The sequence below is a fragment of the Malus domestica genome, chromosome 09, assembly GCF_042453785.1.
Source record: "Malus domestica chromosome 09, GDT2T_hap1".
Taxonomy (NCBI): domain Eukaryota; kingdom Viridiplantae; phylum Streptophyta; class Magnoliopsida; order Rosales; family Rosaceae; genus Malus; species Malus domestica.
Window position 1 is genome coordinate 9,089,854 of NC_091669.1, and position 21,624 is coordinate 9,111,477.

Genomic DNA, 21,624 nt, shown 5'->3' on the forward strand with positions numbered 1-21,624 from the left:
ACCGAACCGAGGCCGAAAAAAACCGAACCGAAAAAAAACCGAACCGAAACTGCCAAACCGAACCGAACCGAATCTGGCTGGTTCGGTTTCGGTTTTTGAGGTCTAGAAACCGAACCGGACCGAACCGAACCGAAAAAAAAATATATATATAAATACCAAAAAATATGTTAGCTGATGGGTTCGAACCCCTGACCTGTAGGTTGGGTTTAGGTGCTGTCAGCCAACTTGACTGTAGGCTTTCTATTGTTATAATTGTACCAGTATATTATTTATAGGTTTATTATATTGAATGCTTTATAAAATTTCTTAAGCTTAAAACCCTAGCCGTCTCAGTGTCCCATTCCCATTTCATTTTCAGATCTCAAAGTCTCTCTCTTCCCGTCGCGGCTTCCTCTCTGCTTCCTCAGTCTCTCTCTCTCCCTCTCCTTCCTCTCTTCCTCCAAATCACTCTCTCTAGTCTTCTCTTGTCCTCCTCGTGGATTCTTTCTTCCAAACAATGATTTTCCCTCGCCCCTTTTCGAGACCCGACGAAAAGAGGAATTGTAAGAGCTTGCGACGATCACTGCAGCAAAGGTTGTGGGTAATTTCGTTTCTGAACACTATTAGACTATTAGTTGAGATTTGATTAATTTGTGAGAAATTTTGGTTATGCACCGCAATTTGTTTTGGGTATGTTGGGGAGTGTCTGTCGATTGTGTTTTTTCAGTGTTGCTTGTAATCTGATTCCATTTTTGTTTTTGGGTTTAGGGATTTTGAGATTGTTTATTGATTGGAGAAGATGGCGTTGGGAAAGAAGTGCAAGAGTTGCTTGAAAGCGAAGCGTGGCAGCGGCGGTGCTGTTGCGGCGGAGGCGGAGCCGATGATGGAGTTAGGGTTTGTGAAGTACACGCGAGCTTTGGGGAGGAAGAGGATTGGGATTTCTAACAATGGCGAGGAGGCATCGCCGGCTGATTTGTATCCCAATACTCCATTGAAGAAGCAGCGGAGTGGGAAGATGATTTGGGAATCGAAAACTGCCGCCTCCTCCGCCCTAGAAGCTCTGCCTCAGGAGATTCTGGTTAGCCCCAAATTCTCAATTTTTTGCGATTGAACAATCAAATATAAAATTGGTTTCGATTTAATTCGTTTCTAATCACATTTCTCTTTCTGTGCATTGCAGATTAAGGTTGTGTGTGGAGTCGATCACGATGATTTGAAGCGGCTTTTCCGTGTATCGAAAGCGATTAGAGAAGCGGTAAGTTTAATTTGTTCAATTAACTTCAATAATTAATTTTTAATTTGTTTTTATCAATTGGCATTGATTTTGATGTTTCATATTGTTTGATTGCAGACTCTGGTTGCGAAGCAGTGGCATTTTGCTTCTTAGTCAATGATGTATCTTACCTCATGAATATTGAAAAACCGTCCTGGAGAGATGGAAACATGTCATATTTTCTATTTCTATCTTATGTTGTGGTTGTTTTGCATTTTTTGGAGGGACAAAAAAAAAAAAAAAACCGAAAAAAAACTGAAACCGAACCGGAAAAACCGAACCGAAAAAAAAACCGAACCGAAAAAAAATTGGGCCGAACCGAACCGAACCGAAAATTCGGTTTGGTTTCGGTTTTGGCAAAAAACTGAACCGATAAGAACCGAACCCAGCCCTAACCAGAAGCCCAAGGAGATGAATGGCAGAATCTTGACAACCTAACAATAGTAGAGTTATAATGCTTTTATTGGAGCTAGCTAACCATACTGTTTGAAATTTTCTTTAAAGTAACAAGCAAGATGTTTGATGAAATGATCCGTGAAGTTCGTTATAGGAGCCTCTTCACACGCCCTCGTTATCACAAATTCATGCCTCCACCACCACAACTAAGCAAGTTATATATGGTCTAGGGTTTACATTAAACCCTGAACACTTTTGACAAACCTTTTAGGCCCATCACGGTCCATCACAAATATTGTCAATATTGTCTCAACCAAACCACCTATTACTAGGTGTTGGGTTTTATCACAAAAAGTTTCGATGATATTAAGGGTGAAAACTCTCATATATTACTCGTATATTATTTTGTCATGATCAATGTTGGATCCTATTCTCCAACATGCCGGCCTCCTCATAAGCAGCCTCACACAAGGTCACAAGGGAAACCAATTCGCACATCTGGAACTGGTCAAGTCATTATACCGAAGCTAACACAATTTTTTGAGAGCCTAGACATCATTAAGGGACTAAAGCCAATGCAACTTTTTGAAGGCCTAGTCATTTAATATCCTTAAGTAGTTAAGCTAGAGCTAGCGCAACTTTTCGAAAGCCAACTTAAGGAGGCAAATTCGAACCCAGTAAATCAGGCTAAGAAGTGTCAAAAGAATAACCTCCTTTGATACATGATAAATTTTTTAGGCCCATCATGGTCCACCACCAATATCACTAATATTGTCCAAACTTAACCACCTATTAGTAGGTATTAGGTTTTATCATAAAATGTCTCGATGATATTAGGGGTGAAAACTCTCATATATTAATTGTATATTATTTTGTCATATGACCGATATAAGATCTTATTCTCCAACAACTTCACACTTACAATTACGAGTACCAGCGCAACCATATACCATTATATACCTTACAACAAAATCACAAAAAACACATCCAGGTCAGATTGCAACATGCATTACAATTGGATTTTATCGATCTGTCGGGTCCTTGCAGCTAGCTCAGATTGAAACCCTGAAACCAGTCATGTTTCAGTTTCAGCCAGTACCATCCTGATAAGGTTGCCCTAGACTGCCACTCAATTACTTGATGCTACAAAACATGATCCATGCAAATAGCTAACAAGGCCAAAAAACATCAAAGTCAGCCACTATATATATATGTAATACAGTAAATAATTCAAAGGTTGATCAAGTTGAGTGGAAGATATACAGATAGATATGATATAGTTGTTGTTGTGATCTGATCAAAAGTGGGCCAAACTTTTTCTACTTTCTGCATATAATGCTTTCACATCCCTTTTGCCTCTGTGTTGTGTATTTCTGTAGTCCTACACCACATGTTGCCTGGAAAATAACACAAGGGAAATAAAACCAGAGATGATTAGTTGAACGCATGTGAAGAAACCATAATTTTTGTGTCCTTTTCATCTTCTATTTCTTTAATCATTATGGTATCCCAAACATTTCTACAAGAGCAGGCGAAAAGTTAAATGGTAGACTTGTTTTCCGGTTTTAAAACAGTACATTAAGTTTATAGGTTGAGTTATTGAGTACACGCCTCAAGTCTATAACGCTCAAATCTTCACTTTCTGATGATCAAAGGAAAACAAAATTATATCTCCCTGAAACTATTTAAGTATTGTGTAAGTTGATGATGGTTATGTCATGTTGGTATAATTATTTATGTAATTGTGACATTAAGACTAATAAGTACGCTGTGCCGTTTAAATATTCATGATAAGCATGATTATTTTGATTATTTTAATTACTTTAATGGGATTAATGGATTAGAACAAGCAAGTGCCATATAAAGCCAGAAGAGCATCGGCTTCATTCAATTTAATTACGTTGGCTGATACCGACTAGGGTGTCGATATCACATACCTCAATCATATTAAGGGTACCATGTACTTATCATATTCTCTTTGATAAATTAACATATTAGCTAGTCCTAATCTGTATTATTCATTAGTCAAATGTGTTGGCTATAAGCTTCACCAAATATATCCTATGTGAAGTGGTTTTCTGTGCAAATTTTTAAGTCTCAAACTTAAAGGATTGGTGTAAAACACATCGTCAACTTAATACCAGAAGAATGTTACGATCAACCCACTCACTTATGTGTCTTATTATTCCTAATTTTAATGATATTCTATTATAAAAAGGAAGGGGGATATTTTACTTTGAGAGCAGCTTCAATGGTGACCTAAAAGCTCAGAGAATTGGGTTGCTTTGCCTCCAACCTCCAAAACCCACGTCCAACGGCCCAAAAAATGAAGGGCTATTGCTGGGCTCCACCAAGCTTACGGAGCTGCCCAACCATCTCATGTTAAGCCTTGGGCTTGTTGGCAAGAAGTGACATCATCATGACATCAAAGAGCAAACATGGGGCCCACCATGTGTTTCTCCGCTGTTGGATTTCCAACAGTTTTCACATCTTGATTGTTTGATTTCGAACGATAATCTTTTTTTCTTGGAAATTATAGATTTGTGTCACCTAACACAATCTAGCCCATCTGAATTAAAAAAAAAATAGAAATCGACAATCATGATTAATCTAAAGGTAAAACAATCCAACAAAATACCAAAAAATTTCATTTTTTTAACAACACACTTAACAAACTTACAAAGATCAACCATTTTCTTCATTCGCCTTTCATTTTTAATTACTTATGTTTGTTTGTAATGCTATGCTTTGTATTTAAAATTAAATTATCAAAGTTAAATTGAGAGTTTTATTTTCAAAGAAAAAACTTACTAAGTAGTAAGTATAAACTTACAAGGCATAACAAAAAAAAAATATATATATATATATATACACACACATATATTTGTAAGTAGTAGTCACCTTTGCCCTTGCTCTTCTCAAATGGGTGGACTTGCCCAAACACAATTACTGTTCAGAGCAATTTTACCGCCCTTGCACTCCTAAAATGGGTGGACTTGCTCTAAGAAGATGGGGGTTGGGTTAGGCCACACAACTTGATATCAAATTCAACATAAATACAATATGCACCGTTATTCTTGTGAATCGAACTTGAGACATTTTACTTACAAATGAAGATAATTATCAATAGACCATAATACTAGCTAGTTAGTTAATTCTAACTATTAAATCAACTTGTGCGCATATGTGACTGACCTCGACACTACTATAGTAGTGTTAACTTTTTATACAATTAGTTAAACCAAACCCCATAAAGTTTATGGTGTTTTTACAAAACCTCTTCATGTTTAAGAAATCACACTATCAACTCATGAGTTCAGAATAATTTCTCAAACATGTCTATAATAACTATAAAAAGTTGACAAAGCACCAACGATCAGAATCAGCTCATGCACACTTGTATAGAGTGGTTAACACTCATCGATTAGCATAACTGTCTTAGTAGCAATTGCCTTTGGATTGCTCTTACTATTCACTCTATATAGTGATTAACACTCTATACTCACTTTCCTTGTCCTTGTCCTCACCCTCGCCCTCGCCTGCATATGTCAACACTCATTATATCACTCGCCCTTAGTAGTTATGAATGTTCTACAATTGTAATTAGTATTTTAAAATAAAAGAACAATAATTGAAATTACTAAAAGCTCATTAGGCGACTTAATTAACAGAAAGTTCCCATTCAAACGGAAAAAAAATAACCTCCCATGAATTTCTCCATTTCTGAATCTAGATTAGATTCACAAGATCACTTTTTTTTGTTTTGTTTTTCACTCAAACAACAATATTTTGTGTATCCTCCTTTTGAACAGGTCGTACCCGATCAACAAAACTTTATGTTACTATTTTACCCCTGTTCTTTGTTTTACTATCCAACTAATTTTTCTTTGTTAATTTTAATCTCAAATAAAAAAACATATTGATATGCAATTCAACATCTCTTATTTCACACGACACTATTTCAGATTTCTATTCTATGCTACATGTTTTGGATTCAATTTTAGCACTTATGAATTACACGATAGTTATTAGAAGAAGTTATCAACTTTCAAAATAATGAATTATCATGACGAAATCACTGGTTAAATTGCATTATTGGAGTAATACAAATTGGCTTTTGTGCTGATTTTAATATTACAAAGTACAGTTACAAATTCATTACTTTTTGTAAAAAAAGTTTCTTCAAAAAGAAAATAAAAAAGGGAAAAAACCCAACCACCAATCACGGAGAGGTGAACTGGGTCTTTAAATAGGGACCCACGTATCGCCACATAGGATTTCTGCACATGATGACGCAGGTCCCACATCAAGTTAGTAATCTAAAGTGCACTCAGTCCTGCGGTTACGATTTCACTATTTATCCACAAACACCAACGCCTGGAGAAAAACAAACTGTAACTAGCTGCCACATGCCACGTGGCGAGCATGCATACGGAGATTAGATTTTCGCACCCCAAACTCCAACGCCGAGATGAAATCTAGACCGCTGATTGTCCACAAGGTGGGGCCCATTTCTACTTGCATGTCAGCCACCTACTCTGGCGACAGGACAAGAAGACAAAACAGAACGTACGGGGTCCCACGTGGGTCTTCTGTACACCCACATCGGTATTTCCGAAAATTTGTTTTTAATTTTTAAAAAATTAGTTGGGGAAACAAAAAGAAAAAAAAATTAACTGAATGGACTATTTCAATATACATGGAGGACAATTTGGGGATTTCAGTTGGAGTCTGTTTCGAAAATCCAGGCTCATTTTCCATAAATTCCCGCAAATTTCTGTAACGACATGTTCCACTACACCCTGTAATTTAAAAAAAAATTAAATTAAACATATTTTTTTTATAAAAATTCAGCAAAACAGAGAAGAAGAAGAAGACACCATTAGGATAAGAGTGAGATGCAGTAAGAGAGAGAAAGAGAGAGAGAGAGAGAGAGTACAGAGACAGAGTGGTGGTGTTTTATATTTTTTTAATTAATTATTAAAAAAATGAAATTGTAGTGTTTTTTTTTTTTTGTTGTGTATATATTTATATAGTTTGCTGATTTTGAACCAAAGACAAGGCCCCTCTCTCTTGTATTCTATCCCTTCTGTCAGTTTGCTTTTCTTAAGAATGTGTCCTTTCTGTTTCAGAGAAGAACTGGAACATAATTGCAGAAGAAGAAGATAAAAATAGCAAGAGAAAACACCACCTAGAGAGAGAAAGAGAGGAGAGAGAGAGGAGGAGGAGGAGGAGGAGGGAGTGAGCAGAAGAATCAAATAATCTATGGCTGCTATGGAGGAGGAGGTGGATTACTGGTGGTGGTTCCTTTGACTTCGGTGGTTTCATCTTCTTCTCAAAAGGTTTGGTGGGTTTATTTGTTTAGATCTTTTTTTTTTTTGCTCGTTAATGGCTGCATACTTACCATTTCTTGCTGTTTTTGCTCCTTTTGTATGCTTAATTATGGCCAAAGTTTTGGCCTTTTGACTTGGGTTTTTCTATAACTGCATATCAAAATAAAAAATGAAAAATATTGATAGCAACTTCAATCCTGTAATTTTTTTTTTTTTTTTTTAATTTCTGTGTTGCTTCAACTTCTGGTATGGTTTTTATGTTTCTGAAAATTTTGATGCAGGCAAAGGGTGTTGGTTTTTACTTGAGTTCTGTGATTTTTGCTTGGAAATTAAGAACCTATTTTTTGCCTATTTTTATTATTTATTTTAGAATAAAATTGAAATGGTCGGGTTCTCTTCTGGCTGCAAAGCATATGAAAATTTGACAAAAGATGTTTTCTGGGTTTTATTTGACCTTCAAATCTGAACAAAATTCACAACCACTGCAGTTTTTTTTTTTCAAAAGTTGAAACCTTCACCTTCTTCTCCTTCATGTTTTTTTTTTTTTTTTGTCAAGAGAAAAAATTGAAGTAAAAATACTAGACTTGGTCAGGAAAATAATTTACTGCCTTTTTTTTTTAAAATCCTGGCTTGGTGGTTAATAATAATGATGATAAATAATTTAATAACAATAATAAATAAATAAATAATACGTATGCTGGTAATTAGAGAAATAAATGTTTGTTTTTGGTGTTGATTTTCTTGGGTTAAATTCACCATCCTCATTTTCTGTTGAAATGTTGCCTGCAGCTTGTCCTCTTTTCGAATTTGAGGTCGATATTTTCGTGTTGTGTTGGTATAAAATATGGATGGGGGGCAATTTGTGGTGACTGAATATGGTGACTAACAAATATAGAAGCTGCTTATGGTTGAACCAGCTAGATGACCTTTTTATTGGTCTCCCTTAATAAAGAGGTTTCTTACCCGAAATAGCGTTTTGGAATGCTGCTTGAAGGTTACATAAATCTGCTCAGAGGCTTGTTTCTTTTGTTCACTAGCTTTGCATCATTTTCTGGTGTATGCTGACGAAGAAATCGATTTCTTCTATCGTCCATTAATTATTTTTGGGGTATATTTGGATTAATGACTAACTTTCTATATGCGTTAATCTGCTGTTGTTATTCCTATCTGTTTGCGCATTTTCGGCCTTTATAACAATATGTACTTGTATTTTACTTGTCTTATGCAGTGTTGCAATCTGAGATGGATTTTTCTGAGTCCACAAAAGTTGTGTACAATAGGATCCAGAAGATAGAGCCTGAAAATGTGTCCAAGATTATCGGGTATCTTCTGCTGCAAGATCATGGTGAGCGTGACATGATCCGACTGGCTTTCAGCCCTGATAATTTGATCCAGTCTTTGATTAACAAAGCGAAAGCTGAGCTCGGGTTATGCAAACTGGCAGTGTCTGCTTCAATCTCACCTCAGGTGAACCAAGTTCCTGTTTCCGACTTACCTTTACAATTCACTCCATACAGTCCACGACCGGTTTCATCTCCCACAACCATCGGAGCAGCAAATCCATATAGGGAACTGTCTGGTGATCAGCAACCACTGCAAGCCATAGAGTTTGTTCCACCAGGGTACTCAGATTCAGCGATTGAAGATTATCGCCTCCAAAATCAAATGCAGTTTCTGCCCGAGTTTTCAAGCAATTACTGTTATCATGAACCTGCATTGAGTGTGAGAACCAGTCGAAGGTCTCCAAGCTTGCCTGAATTTCCCCTTAAGGTATGCCATTACTTCAATAAGGGGTTCTGTAAGCATGGAAGCAACTGCAGGTACTTCCATGGCCATCCCATGCCAGAAAGCTTTTCACAGTTTTGCAGCCAAAACTCAAATGAGCTTTCAAACGATGATCACGTTGTCTCCCCTGGCTCCCTTGAAAAGCTAGAGATTGAAATAATTGAGCTTTTGAAATCTAGAAGAGGGTTCCCAATATCAATTGCCTCTTTGCCGATGATGTACTATGAGAAATATGGGAGAACTCTTCAGGCCGAGGGATACCTCACTGAGAGCCAGAGACATGGTAAAGCTGGCTACAGCCTGACAAAGCTTCTTGCTCGATTGAAGAACAGCATTCGCCTTATTGACAGGTAACTCTTTGTTAATTGCTAAAGTTTTTTCTCACATCATTTTTTTTGCTTGCTAGAAGTGCTTGACTCGAGTGGTTGTGCAGACCTCACGGACAGCACTCAGTTATATTGGCAGAAGATATCCCAAAATACTTAGAGTATGCTGGTGAGAAAACAGAACCTGGTGGGATTATTGCTGGTTCTCGACAGATATATCTGACCTTTCCAGCCGAGAGTAATTTCACGGAGCAAGATGTTTCCAACTACTTCAAGTAAGGACACCAAAGAAATTTCCCTTTCAATTTCTTAACTGTTCATTTGAATTTGCTTATACTTTGAATATTGGTTGACAAACTTCTGGTTGATTTTTAAGTTTATCTGTATTTTGTAGCAAATATGGGCCAGTTCAAGATGTACGCATCCCGTGTCAACAGAAGAGGATGTTTGGTTTTGTCACCTTTGTTTATGCAGAGACGGTGAGGCATATTTTGTCAAAAGGGAATCCTCATTTTGTATGCGGGGCTCGTGTGCTGGTGAAACCTTACAGGGAAAAGTCTAGGCTTGTTGACAGGTAAAACATTTTTATTCGTTCAAAGTCAAAGTGATTGTCATTTTTGCTGTGCTTAGTTATATTTTACTCAAACCAAAGTGGTTATTTTCGTCTGTCCTTAGAAACCAATGAACATCTCTGAGCCTTATTTCTGCTTGTAGTTACAATTATGTTTATGTAAGTCTTGATGTTGTTGTGGTCTGCATTGAACTTAGCCTCTGATTTTGTTCTGTTTTTCCTCTATAGCATGACTTACTTATGCATCGTATTGTATAAGCGTTGTATAAGACGCTTCCTCATATACATTTTTTTATAGGTGGGAACCGGGTGCTACTTGTAGTTGGTTTCCATTAAGTGTGTCTGAACTTTTCCAGCAGAGTTTCTCTTACTTATGAATTACTTACCAGCATTCTTAGCTTTCAAACTTATCTATACACCTATCGCTTCATTTCTCTCCTAACTAAAAGCAAATATAGCTTTTGTTCTCTAAAAGCAGAAATTATGTCCACTAAAATTAGTTAAGACTAATTCATACTCTTAATTTCTTTTAATAGTCAACATTGTAGGTTTGGCCAGCTGGCACTTCTCCCTCGAAGAAAGTTGAAACTGCTTGCCTCCATTTTATACTAATCTGCTTTCGAAAATTGTTTTTCGTTTTCTTTTTCCCCTCAATTGCAGCCTAGCTTTTAATGCTTTATTAACGGTTTCTGAAGTATCTGCTTATGTGTTCCATGTCTTCTCCCCTATGGTTTTCTACTAATGTTTAAACTTCTGAAGTTTATGTCACATGTGCAGGAAGTTTTCGGAGAAGATGCAGCACTCCACGTGCTACAATTCACATTTCATGGATGGAGATTCAGAGCTTCACCCAAGTAAGCAAATTCTTCAGATAAATGCAGTAAGTGTCTATTTTAACCTTTTTGGTTTTTGAAAGCACGTCTTAACTAATAGAATCTATGGTGTGCTTAATATAGTGCCCAGAGTTTGTGATAGCGCAAGATTTCTAAGGAAGCAGTTCATAGAGGAAAATGAGCAAGCACTCGAACTTGAGAGAAGGCGCCTCTCGGAGATGCATTTAGCAGCTAAGCCCTTATCCCATCATTTCTATTATGGCTACTCGATGGATGAGCTTAAGCATCCAGAAGGTATACTAAATGCAACTTTTCAATTCATGATTTGTCTTTGCCTAGCTTATTTCTTGTTTTTTTTCGCCCATTTTCGAGCTAATATTCTTCCGGGATATGTCACTGTAGCCCATGCAGAGCAAGTGGAATTCCCATCCTCAAAGGAATTTAATTATTTTCTGGATGTTTTGAATAATGGTTCCACCAGTGAGGACAAAATCAGGCACATTAATACTAATTACAGTGGTCAGGATAGGTATACACACCATTGCTTGTTCACGTTGAACTTGTAATACTTTAACCAATTTCTTTTTCATCTCGGTTATTTTCTTAACATTCTCTTCTTTGTTTACGCTTGCCATGCAGCGGTCAAGGAATTAACCTTCCAGAGAGCCCATTCGCGACTCAAATGGCGAGTGGCATATCAACAGTTATATAGGGGATTCAAACAAACAGTAAATTATAGAGAGGTAGAGCACCGGATTCCTAGACTAAGACTAATTCGTGGTTTCGATACAGCAGGAGAGGCCTTCATATTCTTCTATTTTCATTATACTTTTACCTCAATTTCATCGGTCCGTCAGCTAAGTAGAGAGAGAGTTCATACCAACTGAAGAAGAAGAGAGAGACACAGTAGACAAGTTATGTTCTTCCCCAATGTTACACCGGGCGAAGGAGATCGCAGAGAAGAAAAGACATAAAAGCTAATATGTGACAGGTTTTTTAAGCCTTTTTTTTTCTTTTTCTTCTTTGTTTTAATATAATCACAGAGGATGCAGCAAGGAAGAGATGGGTTTTTAGAAGTGACTGAGATATAGTTTGGTTTAGTTGAAGAAGAAGAAGAAGAAAGTAAGTAGTAGTAAAAATATGCAGGTGTGTGCAGAGTAAAGAAGAAAAGGTGTAGAGATCTCTGCGACATAAACAAATTCTAATAATTTATACAAAGTTTCTATTTACCTTAGTAAATATGTTTCAAAATTCCATGCACTATATGGATGATGAGATTTATACATCTAGAATTTTTCTACAGTGCTGTTAACTGCACTTTTAAAATGCGGATATGTTGTCAATATTGTTGATACTTCGACCATACAAGATGGTTAACCGCACTATAGAAAAACTATACTTAGCGTTGATATTATGATACTTTATTTTATTTTGGACTGAAGGGTAGGCCATATTTTGGTCCACCAACCTTGTATTCATAATTCATTCTCTTCCCATGATTAGGGGAATCAAAAGGTGGCATAATTAAATTATGGTAATTATGCTTAGTGGTTCTTGCATCATTTTGTTTTTCCTGCAATTAGTTTAACTTTTCTTCAGAATAAACATCTTTGTCTTGGTGTAGTTGTTATAAAGCAATGGAATTTATTGGTAGATTAAGCTTTTGTTAATGATCATTATTTTAATGAGTGATTAGGGTTTTGAAATTGCATGTCCTAAAAGTTGAGGGGATGTGATAGGAGGATTTTGAGGCTGGTGGTTGATAAATATGCAATGGCACCTTTCTCTTTCTTTCTGGCTTGAAGACAGAAATGGGACCTGGTTTTGATTTGTTTGATATTTGTAGGACCCTGTAATTATATGACCCTTCAATGTTAAGCTAGGGCACCAAAAGATATTGAGCTGTAAATTTGATATTTTATGTGAAGTCATGTAATATACAGCTAATCTTCATGAATCTCTAGTCCAAAATTGCTTAAAAATCCCAAGTGAAACAAAATTTCAAGGTTGTGAAAAGCTGTGTCATTGTAACTTGCAAGTGATACTATAGGCTTATCACCTCCTTTTTCACACAGAAAAAGATCGATTTTCTATGGTGCTTCGGAGTATTAGATACTTCAGACTTTTTAGTTGTTAGATCTTTGGTCAGAAACACAAAAGTCAATATCTAATGGTTAAAAAGCTTAGAGTATCTTATAATTTAGAGCACTCTAGAATGGGTATCTTCTAAAATCGAATTTTCCTCGACAAGGCGCATGTAACTCAAATGGAGTGTTCACCGTTGCAATTGAGGTTGCGTTCTGTTCCCAAATGCCCCTTCCACAAATATTCCTCGGTCACGAAATCAGTCCCTCTTTTCATGTGGTACTTGTCATGCGATGCCTACTCTAGAAAAACGAGGATATAGCACAGTTACAAGACAGATTCTCTCGACAACAAAGATGGTGCTGCCTTGGCACATTAAATTCAAAGGTGGTCCATGATGTAAGCCCAAGACAAATTAGGTTTTTTAGGTGGCACTGATTATTTTGTCACATGATTGTGCTTGCTTGTTGGGAAACATTTACATTGAAACTATCGGATTGGTGAAACAGAGAATTTGTTAATCAACAAGAAAGCAGTCACGGCACTTCGTCTCCGCTGTTTACTGTCTACGGATTCTGCTCTGTTTCTCGTCTTGTACTTGGTTCTTCTTCCAAAGCTTTCTGTCAATTGGGACAACCGAGCAGAAAATTGTGCACACCGATGGTCCAACGTTTAACCTAAAAAAACATAAGGGTCTTGATCTTGTTTTTCACTCAACGGGCGGAATGATTCGAAATTAGATTCTCTTTTAATATCGAGAAGAGAAGTTAACGTGTTTGAACATACATCCATGGATATAAAATTTGTCAATCTGCGCAACAAATCTTTTTAATTTTCACAACATTGAAAAAACAGGAAAACTACTGCTAGAGTAGAAATTAGGAAGTGGGGGTTTTTTTCTAATGTACTTTCATGCAACGGGGGTGTCAGTGTTTGAAAATTGTAATAAACGATAAAGCGTGATTAACTTGAAATACTGTCACGATACTCTTTATCATAAATGGTTTTGTACCGCTGAAGTGGCACAATCAGTACATTGCTATACATCATACATCATTAGGCAATTACTTGGTCCTTGGGCAACTTTGAAATTCAACAAAGGCGCAGTCGGATCTATTTGAGAAGATGAAAGTGTTGATCATAAATAGTGAATCTGAAAACATAAGTTGTACAGGGATCCATAGAAGTTGAAGTTCTTAGAATAGCAAGCTACCCCAAGCAGCGATGAAAGCAAAGCCACCGAAAGGAGCCAATGTCGAGTACTTTCTATCCTCAAGGAATGCCACAGTATAACACCTGCAAAATCACAATATTTCAATCAGTATTAACTTCTGAGAATGAGAATACAGTGCAAGCACTGCCATGAATATTGTTTCCTCGCAGAAAAGCAACCGGAAAAGGTCCCCTGGAAAGATGCATAGACTCCGCACTCAAGGCAGAACCCTCAACGTGCAGTTTGCCAAATGCCAAGCCTTGAGCGACTAGCAAACGAGGATTTCTTGAGTCCAGAAACGAAATATTGACACCCTGACCCTACACATCGCTACCATTGCAATAAGCACGTACGTAATGTCACTGTGCCAATTAACCGTTTGATACATTTTTCCATCCAGAACCCCCATTACTCATAGAGTATAGGATTATGCCATGCCGACAAACAAAAACGATTCTCAATCTTGCATATATCATACATAAAGATGTCCCTCTCTGGAAAAGTAAAATACACAAAGCCAACTGCATTTGTAGTTATATTAACCGTAGGCTAGTTCTGTGACTTCATTTGCATCCTAACAAATAACAAGGCAAGTGATTTTACTCGAATTTCAGATTCAACTAGCTTCATTTAGCAAAGAAACCTTGAAATGCGAATGAATGTTTTAACACGATAAACATAGTGTTTCAGTATAAACTTAACCAAGCAATTAGATAAAAAAGAAGAAGTGCAGAGGCATGGAACTTACGTCCCGGAGAATGCGAGTATTCCAGTAGTCAAAAGGCCTCCAAACTGCAAAACAAAGATGAAATTAGAATATGTACTCACAGACGAATTCGCAGACGAGCAACTGATTAACAAATATCACAAAACTTGAAATTGAGCAATCACCACACATGCCCGAATGTTAAGATTCAGACCCGCAGACGATGGTTTGAATTCAACTCAAAGTAAATTGATAAAGTTTTAAACTTTTTAACTCACAATGGTGGGGCGTTTCGTGATGGGGGCAGCAAGGAGAGCTGCTGTGTGAACCAAATGGTACAGAGACGCCGTCTGCCAAACCTAACCCATTATTTGCAACACAATCAAATCCCAGAAAATTCAAAAACTGAACATAAAACCATGAAAAATATGAGTTAAAATCAAATGGGAAATAGAGTATGAACCTCTTTGTAAGTTGGGTTTTGGGGTTTGAAGCCATGGGCGCCATATGTGCCCAACCCCAGTGCTGCCATTCCTGTTTTCATAAAATTCACAAATTGGGTTTTCTCAGATTTGATAGAAATAACAAAAAGGAGATTGAATTTATACAAATTAAGGGTTTATATATATATATATACATGCTAATAAATATTGCGATTTCATGGAGACTGTGGATCCCAAAAAACAGCAAAGATTAAAACTTTTCGAGTGTGGGATAGTAAAAGCGTAAATTAGAAATACCAGAGAGCGCGGCTACTTTATGCCACAGCTGAGGATCCATTGTTGTTTCTTCTCCTGCTTCTGTTTCAGTGCCTCTCTCACTTTCTGGTGTATGGGGATTGGCGGTGGTTCTGGAAACTGGAAAGAGGTTTGCCAGTAAGAGTCCCTGTTCCTAAACGGCGTCGTATTTAACTTTTTGTCCTTTTAGTTATTGAAATTAGAAGATCAGAAAAGGTAATGATTTTCGAGCTCTCGTTTTTTTATTCCTTCTTAAGCTCCTTCACTTATTTCCTTCCTAAGCCCCTTCACTTATTATTTCTATCTCGTAACTTTATTTAATCAATCTGATGACGAGAAAAATAGAGATGAAATCAATACAGAAAAACTCGAGTGACAAAATCAACTCCCCTGGAACACTTGGATGAGTGCGGGACATCTTTTGATCTAAAGCTTCACCCTCTCTCGCCACTTGAGCTAACTCTGAGCGCTCGAAAACAAACAAAATTTAAAGTCTGTTATCGACATGCTAATTTTTTCTCCGACTATATGGTCGGAAAAGCGAAAACAACGAAGCAACCGTCATCCCAGACCGAGATTTGCCAGCCTTGTCATCCTGCAAACTGAAAGAGCACTACAAGGAGCTCAGTCCAAAGTGGAAACCCTATCAGCAATATTGTTTAAGCGTTCAAAAATATAAACACAGAAAATATGATAAGATAAATGCAACAGATTGGCAAGAAAATTCAGATTAAAAGTAAAAAATTGCACCAATTAAATAACTGTTGATTTCCCAATCTGTCCTGAATAAGGTGTTACAACTCTCCTGGATAAGTCACAACTATGAGGGTAATTATGTAAAACAAAGCAGTCATTAGACTCTGAAACTGTTGTCACAAGTTTTACTGGGTAAAACATAGCACCCCGTAAAATCATTTGGGGTTTATGTTTCTCTGGCCACTTGCCAAAGGGTGACATATTTGTACAGTTAAAACCTACATGTTGTCTAAAGAATGCTAGAACGTAACAACTCCCGAGCAACTCTTGCTTCCCTGCTTTTAGCATGTCGCGCTTAAGCCTCAGGTTCCACTGCAGCGTGAAGAAGCTCGTCGGGAGTTGCAGCTGGATCAAGATCCCAGCACTTACCCGGCAGCTTACTCTGTTCTCCCATGAGTAGCCACGATGGCACCTGGTGCGAGAAGCGTAGCATCTCTCTTTTTGGAATCCATTGAATGGCTGCTTTGTCTGTATTGCTTTGGTATACTGTCTTGAATCCAGACAGTTTCACAAGGGGGGATACACAGACACCAAGATCTTCGGAGTAATCATCAAGAACTTCCACCATTACGTACTGGTGCCTCACTTCACCTGGAGTTGATCTGTCCCAATTTTTTGACCAGTTTCGATACATAGCCCAAATGTCTCCGCTTCTGGGGTATATCCGAACACAGCCTCCTCTGCCTGCTTTCTCCCGGCTCAAAACATGAGAGAAAATGTTAACTTGCTCAATGACATCAAGATTCCGTGCCCTAAAATTTCCACAGGATTTGGTAAACCCACAATCTAGCCAGTTCACGAACCCGAATTCACTATCAGTTTTAGAGTTCAAGTAAGTAATGACCAACTTGAATGGTTTTACAGAAACCACTTCACGAATCAGACAGTACAGGCGAGGCATACCATCTTCTTCATCATACAAAGCCCAAATTTGCTTTGGCTTGAAAGATTCTTCTGACCTATCTTTATCAAAATCATGGAAGTCGGGGTCAGGGACAGTTATGCAGAGAGGCTCAGTATTCTTTATCTCTAATTTATGTGCTTGTGCAACTTCTGGTTGACGCACTTCAGCCTCTCTTTTTGTGTTCTTTACAGCAGCAGCAGCAGCTGCCGCTTCTGATGCCAACTTAAACTCGTCTAATTTCTTCAAAATTTCAGTTCTTGCCTTTTCAAGCAATAACCTCTTAGTATCAAAAGCCGGTGCCATGGAGCAACGTCTAATTGGAAGTTCCCCTGAACTAGGAATTTTCTGATCATTTCCAATGCTCCCATTTCCATTGGCTAGTTTTGCTTCTAAAGCAGATTTTGATACTTTTTCGTCAAGCCCATTTCTAAAACTCGCTCCCACAGTAAGCTTCCTTTTCTTATCCCGTCCATTGCTCTTAGATTCAGGCGGCTCATTAAAGCTAGCAGGCACGTTCAGCTCCACTTTAGCCACAGCAGTTGTAACGGAACGTTTTCCATTCACTCTTGATTTCACCTTCTCTCTAGCTTTCTTAACATTTCCATTTGACTGATAAACAGTACCAGGGGATATAGCTGATGACCCATGAGGAGCTGCAACACCAGCAGAGGTTCCAGAATATGAGTTCCACTGAAACGACATGTTTGAAGTATATTCATACCCATGTCCAGAATGCAAACTTGAGACCCCGTTTCCTGGGAAAAAGGTGCCATTGCTTGGAACATACGTAACCCCATCAAATCCATGATTCGCATACCCATTGCTAGGCATATACGACCAAGGACAAGGAGTATAAGGAAAAGAACCATTTGCTGGGGCCGCCCCAGATTCCACAGCAATGAAAATACCTCGGCAGTTTTTACATGAAAGTCTTTTGTTCACATACTTACGGAGATACTCATACTGAACCTTGCAAGAAGTGCAGACGGTCCAGAAAGTGTCAAGCCTACCATGAGATGCTGATGAACTGGAACAATTGTTGAAACCTGGAACCCCACCAGCGTGAACTGAAGACAAATTGGGCTGATTAACTGCGGCTGCCAAGTGTTTATTTCTCTGAAGATCATACAATCTTTTCTTAGCAGTGTCGGACAACACAGTAACTGCTTCAGAAACAAGTTTGAAAGCCCCGTCAGCTCCCACACATTTGTTCTTATCAGGGTGGAGCAAAACAGCCATCTTTTTGTACTGCTTCTTCACTGCATATTTACTTGCAGAAGGCTTCAGTCCAAGAATTTTATAATGATCCATTTCACCATAATATTTTGCCTCAGACGCAACATAAACATCAAATGTGGCCAGCATATGAGATATGCCCTCCAGTTCCGGGTACAGTGATTTAGCTTTTACTGCATACGTGATGGCACCTGCAAAATCTTTCTCAAAAAATCGCTTCTCAGCGATCTCTTTCGCTTTAAGAGCCTCCTCCATGTTAACTTCCATGTAGGAGTAGAGATCACTTGAAAACCAAAAATCTCGAAACAAAATCTACAACCAACCCAATGTGCTTAACTGTAGAAATAGCTGAATTCTCATATGTAACCACATTTTCATTTCTGCAAAAGATAAAATCAAGAATCTTTATGAGTATCAAACTTCAATTTTCTACTTAGCACTGTGACTGGCTAAGCCATTCAAATTTCTCTCATTAAGACATTAATACCCATAAATGCCGAAATCATTTACCAGGCTAAAACAAAATTCAATTTCAAATCTCAACCCAGAAGCAATGCTAATCAATCCAAAATTAATCCAATCACCAAAACGGCTTATAATTATCAGATTAACCCTATTTTACAGCGAAAAATTACGATCCATGCAACATAAATGCGAAGAAAATCGAGTTTAACTTTCCATCATTTTCCTCAGTTTTTTTTCTCGGCAGCCAAACACCCTAAACCAGCTATCAAAACAAAGAATCTAGCACTTCAAACCCACTAACAAGCATGCAAATCATCTCAATTTTCCAAATCAAGCCCCAAATTCCACTAAATTCCACAGCTTCACAACTATGCACAGAGATCGAAAACCAAAATCTAAAATCCAAAATATTATTAACCCAGATTAAAAATTCAGCACGAAACCAAAGTAAAAAGTAAAAAAAATTGACTCACTGAAACTCGAGCCGAATGAAGGTGAAGAAGAAAACCCAGATCGCCACGTGTGCTTGGGAGCTCGAGCAAAATCAATCAAGCTCAGCTAATTGCAAATCTCACTGTATCTAAAGCACAAATCACTGAGAGAGAAACTCATTTTTAACAACCCAAGAGTGGAAAGAAGGTTTACCAAACGGTAAAGTTTCTATTTTTAGGGTTTTTGCTGCGAAATCGGGTGGTTGGGTCGGCGGATTTGGTGCTGGCGATGGCCGAGTGCGGCGATCGACGGCGTGGAATTGGCGATTCCGTCGATATAGGTGTCGGAGATTTGGACAGGATTAATTTTTTGGTAAAAAGTTGGTTTGAATTTTTTTTTTTAATTTTCAGTGGGAGTAAACAGTGTGTTAATAGTATTTAATGGTGAGGGTTGCTATTCTGCGCTGCCATGTGTTAACGGCGTTACTTTTTTTCCGTTTGGATTAGGGGAGTGTTTGGTAGTGGGCAGAAGAAGTGGACTTGGATTAAGCTAATTGTTTAATCAATTTATTTGGCTGAGATTTGGTAAATAGCTTCATTTGATTATTACTAATTAATATGCTAAGGATATCATGTTTTTAGATCATATTTTGTATCACAGATTTTGACGTTAAAATTCAATTTTTATTTTATGATTTAATGAAAAAATTCAACATCAATCGTCTCATCGTGTAGTCTATAAATAGTATAACTTAAGTAGTTGGATTTTCTAGAATTATGAATAATCTTACAACAATCATATATGAAAAGGGAATTGTTATTGACACTCCAAAAATCTAATTGTGCACTCCAAAATTTCTATATTTAGTAAGAAAAATACTTTTATAAAAAGTCCACAATTAAATTTTTGAAGTGCCAATAATAGTTCTCTGAAATTGTGCAAAATTATCTAATTTATGTAAGTATTGGGCTTTCCATTTCCGAAGCCTTATTGGGCTTTTACCTGGATCTACTTTGTAGTTCTTTCCTTACCCTTGGTGTTATAATTACTTTTAATAATTACTTTTAATTCAAATCACTGAGCACCAAGTATTGTTTTTGACCCCGAATGACATGTTTTCTTCAATGAAAATTTCGAAAATTTCAAGTATTTTATCAAAAGTGTAACTTTTTATATACTTTTTGTCACCTCATGTTTATGGCACAATATTTTATTAGGTTGACGCATAAATTGACGTTAAAATGTAAGGTGACAGAGAGAGTCCATGAAAAGTCATTCTTTGAGAGTCTCCTTAGCATTTCTCTTATGTTATTTATGTAGCTATCCGGGTTTTCCTTTTTCGAAGCCCTATTCAGTTTTTTTCGACTTGCTTTCTAGTTATTTTTCCTTGATTTCAAAGTCTTGTCTTATTCTGATTCTTGACTACCTTGCATTTACTACAACGTGAGTATTAAAAGTAAAACAAGTTTTGATTACACAATAAAATTTATAATCAAGTACCTCAAAAATCAAGAATCATATCAATCGCTTTCCAAATACACAACTTTCTTATGTAAGTAGAAAATGCCTAACCACATTCCATTGTTGGTGTTCCATTTGTTATTTGTAGCATCCACAGCCATCACATATCATGTTAGTTAGCATATCAAGTAGCTCCTGGTAACGTTTTCTTTACTTGTCTCTTTGGACAAGATTGCCACCCGTGTGTGGATGTGACATATACTACTTTAACTTCATCACTTTTACCTTACATGCTGGGTTAAAATTGGAATTATGCTATAAATAACATTTTTTACTACCTATCTCCCTTGTGTGTTCTAGGGAGAGATTTTTCAATGTGTCTGAAGAACAGACGGTACGTCTTATGTTATTATACAAGTAGATGAAAGCTCTTGGAGAGTGTATAGTGTGAGTTTTGTGGATCATGCGCTCATATTTTTTAAGACTTACATCAAACAGATTTATTGTTACCGTAACGTTTTAGTTCAATGATACAATATATAAAAATTTATCTTCACATGATATTTCATTATTGTACTGAACAGTCACATGATGATAAACCCGTTCCATACAACTTTCAGTATTCTTCAACATTTCAGCTTTGTATGGGAAGACAAAATAAATAATGAATTACTGGTGCTCTTTTTCTTTTCTTTTTTCCAATTGGTATTATATTCTTCTTCTTTTGGCCCGTAAGTTTTGTCTGGTATTAAATTGAAATCTTCTAGGACAGATACCCAATCTCATCAAATACTATTATATCTTCTATTAAAAAAAAACAAAAAGAAAATTCATGAAAAATGTTTGAAAACTTTGAGTTTTAATTAAAAAAACAAAAAAATGTTGTAAGTGTTGTGGTCTATTTTATCTGACAGAGGGACTAGAGCCGGCGGCAGAGAGAGAGAGGAGAGAGATGTGTGTTTGTAGAATTGTAGGGGAATGTGTGTGTTGTTATCCCTCCTACATTGTGCCTTTATTTATAGTAGTAAAGGGAGAGAAGATATTCCTTCTCCTCCAAGTAATACAAGTTGCAATAGGAAAGGATAACTAGAATCAAATCTTATCTAGGATTTACACAATCATACTTAAACTAG

At 37.1% G+C, this 21,624-nt stretch overlaps 4 protein-coding genes across 18 annotated transcripts; 2 read left to right on the forward strand and 2 right to left on the reverse strand.

Moving 5' to 3' along the window:
• The first annotated feature begins 326 nt into the window (after positions 1-326).
• LOC103408871 (F-box protein SKIP27-like) lies at positions 327-1,460 on the forward strand. 2 transcript variants are annotated; one of them, XM_070805053.1, is made up of 4 exons: positions 327-573; positions 748-1,057; positions 1,160-1,234; positions 1,331-1,460. In XM_070805053.1, the coding sequence occupies exons 2-4, from the start codon at positions 779-781 to the stop codon at positions 1,364-1,366; spliced, it is 390 nt and encodes a 129-aa protein (XP_070661154.1). In that variant the 5' UTR covers positions 327-573; positions 748-778; the 3' UTR covers positions 1,367-1,460. The 2 variants fall into 2 exon arrangements, with proteins under 2 accessions (XP_070661154.1, XP_070661155.1); XM_070805054.1 differs by having other exon boundaries at positions 442-580.
• A 4,975-nt stretch (positions 1,461-6,435) lies between these two features.
• On the forward strand, positions 6,436-11,735 carry LOC103443056 (zinc finger CCCH domain-containing protein 18-like). 13 transcript variants are annotated; one of them, XM_029108030.2, is made up of 9 exons: positions 6,438-6,990; positions 7,771-7,975; positions 8,210-9,116; positions 9,200-9,367; positions 9,487-9,666; positions 10,441-10,517; positions 10,620-10,790; positions 10,899-11,025; positions 11,136-11,735. In XM_029108030.2, exons 2-9 carry the CDS (start codon positions 7,963-7,965, stop codon positions 11,206-11,208), a joined length of 1,716 nt encoding a protein of 571 aa, XP_028963863.1. In that variant the 5' UTR covers positions 6,438-6,990; positions 7,771-7,962; the 3' UTR covers positions 11,209-11,735. The 13 variants fall into 13 exon arrangements, 9 of the variants coding, with proteins under 9 accessions (XP_070661443.1, XP_028963863.1, XP_070661445.1 ...); XM_070805343.1 differs by having other exon boundaries at positions 6,525-6,990; positions 7,771-8,089; XR_011571395.1 differs by having other exon boundaries at positions 6,530-6,990; positions 10,423-10,543.
• A 1,809-nt stretch (positions 11,736-13,544) lies between these two features.
• Positions 13,545-15,850, reverse strand: LOC103442987 (uncharacterized). 2 transcript variants are annotated; one of them, XM_008381768.4, is made up of 5 exons: positions 15,241-15,850; positions 14,964-15,034; positions 14,779-14,859; positions 14,543-14,586; positions 13,545-13,877 (listed from the first exon to the last, which is right to left on the reverse strand). In XM_008381768.4, the coding sequence occupies exons 1-5, from the start codon at positions 15,278-15,280 to the stop codon at positions 13,778-13,780; spliced, it is 336 nt and encodes a 111-aa protein (XP_008379990.1). In that variant the 5' UTR covers positions 15,281-15,850; the 3' UTR covers positions 13,545-13,777. The 2 variants fall into 2 exon arrangements, with proteins under 2 accessions (XP_008379990.1, XP_028963868.1); XM_029108035.2 differs by having other exon boundaries at positions 14,779-14,850; positions 15,241-15,458.
• A 131-nt stretch (positions 15,851-15,981) lies between these two features.
• Positions 15,982-19,442, reverse strand: LOC103442986 (uncharacterized). The gene is made up of 2 exons (XM_008381767.4): positions 19,072-19,442; positions 15,982-18,513 (listed from the first exon to the last, which is right to left on the reverse strand). Exon 2 carries the CDS (start codon positions 18,398-18,400, stop codon positions 16,289-16,291), a length of 2,112 nt encoding a protein of 703 aa, XP_008379989.3. The 5' UTR covers positions 18,401-18,513; positions 19,072-19,442; the 3' UTR covers positions 15,982-16,288.
• Between the last annotated feature and the right edge of the window lie 2,182 nt (positions 19,443-21,624).